The sequence below is a fragment of the Eurypyga helias genome, unplaced genomic scaffold (genome assembly GCF_000690775.1).
Source record: "Eurypyga helias isolate BGI_N326 unplaced genomic scaffold, ASM69077v1 scaffold33313, whole genome shotgun sequence".
Taxonomy (NCBI): Eukaryota; Metazoa; Chordata; class Aves; order Eurypygiformes; family Eurypygidae; genus Eurypyga; species Eurypyga helias.
The window spans coordinates 10942-13215 of record NW_010239783.1 but is presented as its reverse complement, the minus strand read 5'-3'; the positions used below and the strand labels follow the sequence as shown (position 1 = coordinate 13215).

The window sequence follows — 2274 nt, the reverse complement described above, 5'->3', positions numbered from 1 at the left end:
TGGGTTACAAAAGCGCAGCAGATGGGGAGCAGCGCGGCTCCCCTGCTCCTGTCCGTGCCTTGCCATCCCCGTGACTCATCCCTCCATCCCAGCAAATGCCAGTCTCACTGCGGGCCGCCTTTCACAGCAGAGATGCTGCGCTTCACCTTGTCCAAATCAAACTGCGGGCTGGAATTTCCTCACGCTGCCCAAAACTAGGTCTGGCGACCGGCCGGCATCCCTCCCCACACACTGGCAGCTGAGCCTCCAGGGATGTGCCCCGGGCCGGGTGACCTGTCCCGTTGTACCCCCAGCCCTTCTTCCTGCCTGTCCTTCGCCCAAACGGCGACCACAGAGCTTTTTCCAGGCTGCGAGGCAGGAAAGCTCCGGCCAGGGGACTGAGGGGGGCTGCAGACCCTCTTTGCAGCCAGTGTTTACAAACAGTGGTTCTTCCGGCTGGTGCCAGCGTGGAAGAGATCTTGGGAAGCTTTCCAGGAAATGCACACGAATGCATCAAGAGCAGCTCAGCCCCTTCCCTGCAGCCCAGCTCTGCTCCCAGCAGAGCCAAGGCCAGGTCCAGTCCTGCAGGAAATGCCCTCCCTCCCGGGAAGCCTCGCGTTGTCCCAGCAGCTCCCTGGCGCTGCCCTTGAAGCCTTTTCCCTCCCGCAGAGAGCCGGAGCCATGCGCGTGGCCATCATCGGGGCCGGGGTGATTGGCCTCTCCACTGCGCTGTGCATCCACGAGCAGTACCACGGCCTGGTGCCCTCCCTGGAGATGGAGGTCTACGCAGACCGCCACACGCCCCACACCACCAGCGACGGGGCCGCCGGCTTGTGGCAGCCCTACCTGAGTGACCACGGCAACCTGCGGGAGACGTAAGTGAGGAGGAGGCGGAGGAGGACGCTTGTGCCGTGTCCTCCCCGGCATTCCCATTGCGTGCACGAGGGGCTGAGCTGCCCCGGCGCAGCTCCATGGGGCTGGCAGAGGCATCGCTTTCCCGTTTTCATCGCAGGCTCTGGAATAAGGAGACATTTGACTACCTCCTCGGGCGCCTGGGCTCGCCGGCAGCGAAGGAAATGGGACTTTTCCTAATTTCTGGCTACAACCTGTTTACGCAGCCGGTGCCGGTAAGGAGCAAGTCACAGGCAAGGCTGGGAAGGGCTCCAGCTCGGAGGCTGCCTGGGGGTGGGCAGGGTTGTACTTCTTCCCAGACCATGCTCTGAATGCTTCCAAATCCTTCCAAGTTTGTCTTGTGACAGTCTGCCCGGGACATGGTGTTTTCTGTGCTCCCGATGCGATACTGGTGTGAAGAGAAGGCCAAGTCCTCCAAGGGTGGGAGCCGGCAGAGCCGAGCCGGCCGTGGTGTGCCGCAGCTGCTCACCCACCCTTTGGGGTGGGCTGTGCCCCCCCGCGGCTTCTGTCCCACAATGGCACAGCGATTCGGGTTCATTAATGAGCTCGGACCTTCTTCCCTACTGCAGGACCCGTCTTGGAAGAACATTGTCCTGGGATTCAGGAACTTGACCCCAAAAGAGCTTGAACTCTTCCCTGATTACAGGTATTTTTCAGTCTGTTTTCCAGACAGTCCCTGCTGGGCTTTCCCCCAGGCAGGGAAGGTATGGCTGGATGGTCCCAGACACCTCCCTGTCAAGGACGGGAAATGCAGGTGCAGAAGTGTCCTTGGTGCGTTAAAGCTTCTTCCCTTAAAATAAGTAGGAAACACCTCAAACAAGCTAAAAAAGCAGCAGCCCAGCACAGAAACCGTTCCAGTTCCTCTCTTACTTCACCAGATATTGTCAGACTGAGAGGAGAAAATCAGCAGAAGGTGTTTTATGATGTAAACAAAGGAAAAAAAATCATGGGAAGGGATGATTCCTTCAAGGGGGAGCTGGGATCGCCGAGCGGCAGCGGCCGTCAGGAGCGCCGGGGCAGGAGGTGGCTGCTCGGGTCAAGCTCCTTACGGCTTCCTCTCCGCGTTCGCTTGCAGCTACGGCTGGTTCAACACGGCACTGATGCTGGAGTGCAGGAGCTACCTCCCGTGGCTCTCCCACAGGTGAGCGCAGAGGTGGGGCGGGGCTGGCGGCGGGGGGGGCGGCCTGCCGCTCCCCCGATTGCTCCGGCCGGCTGGGTATGGGACACAGGTCAGGTCTTGCCCCGGGTTCTCCTCTCGTGCCAAGCTGGTGGTTGAGTTTAGGCCGCGCTGATCTGAGGCGCCGTGTCCTGCTGCATCTCCAGCCCGCTCAGCTCGGAGATTCTGGTGCTGGTGGCTGGCACGCGCAGGGCCCCCCCCGGGGC

General features: G+C 61.1%; 1 protein-coding gene across 1 annotated transcript in view; it reads left to right on the top strand.

The window, feature by feature from the left end:
- The first annotated feature begins 660 nt into the window (after nucleotides 1-660).
- The window catches only part of DAO (D-amino-acid oxidase), a 6731-nt gene continuing 5117 nt past the window's right edge, over nucleotides 661-2274 (top strand). Inside the window, exons 1-4 of the mRNA XM_010148270.1 lie at nucleotides 661-854; nucleotides 992-1106; nucleotides 1461-1537; nucleotides 1967-2032. Of these exons, the coding sequence (XP_010146572.1) occupies nucleotides 661-854; nucleotides 992-1106; nucleotides 1461-1537; nucleotides 1967-2032 (452 nt within the window). The remainder of the gene's footprint in view (nucleotides 855-991; nucleotides 1107-1460; nucleotides 1538-1966; nucleotides 2033-2274) is intronic.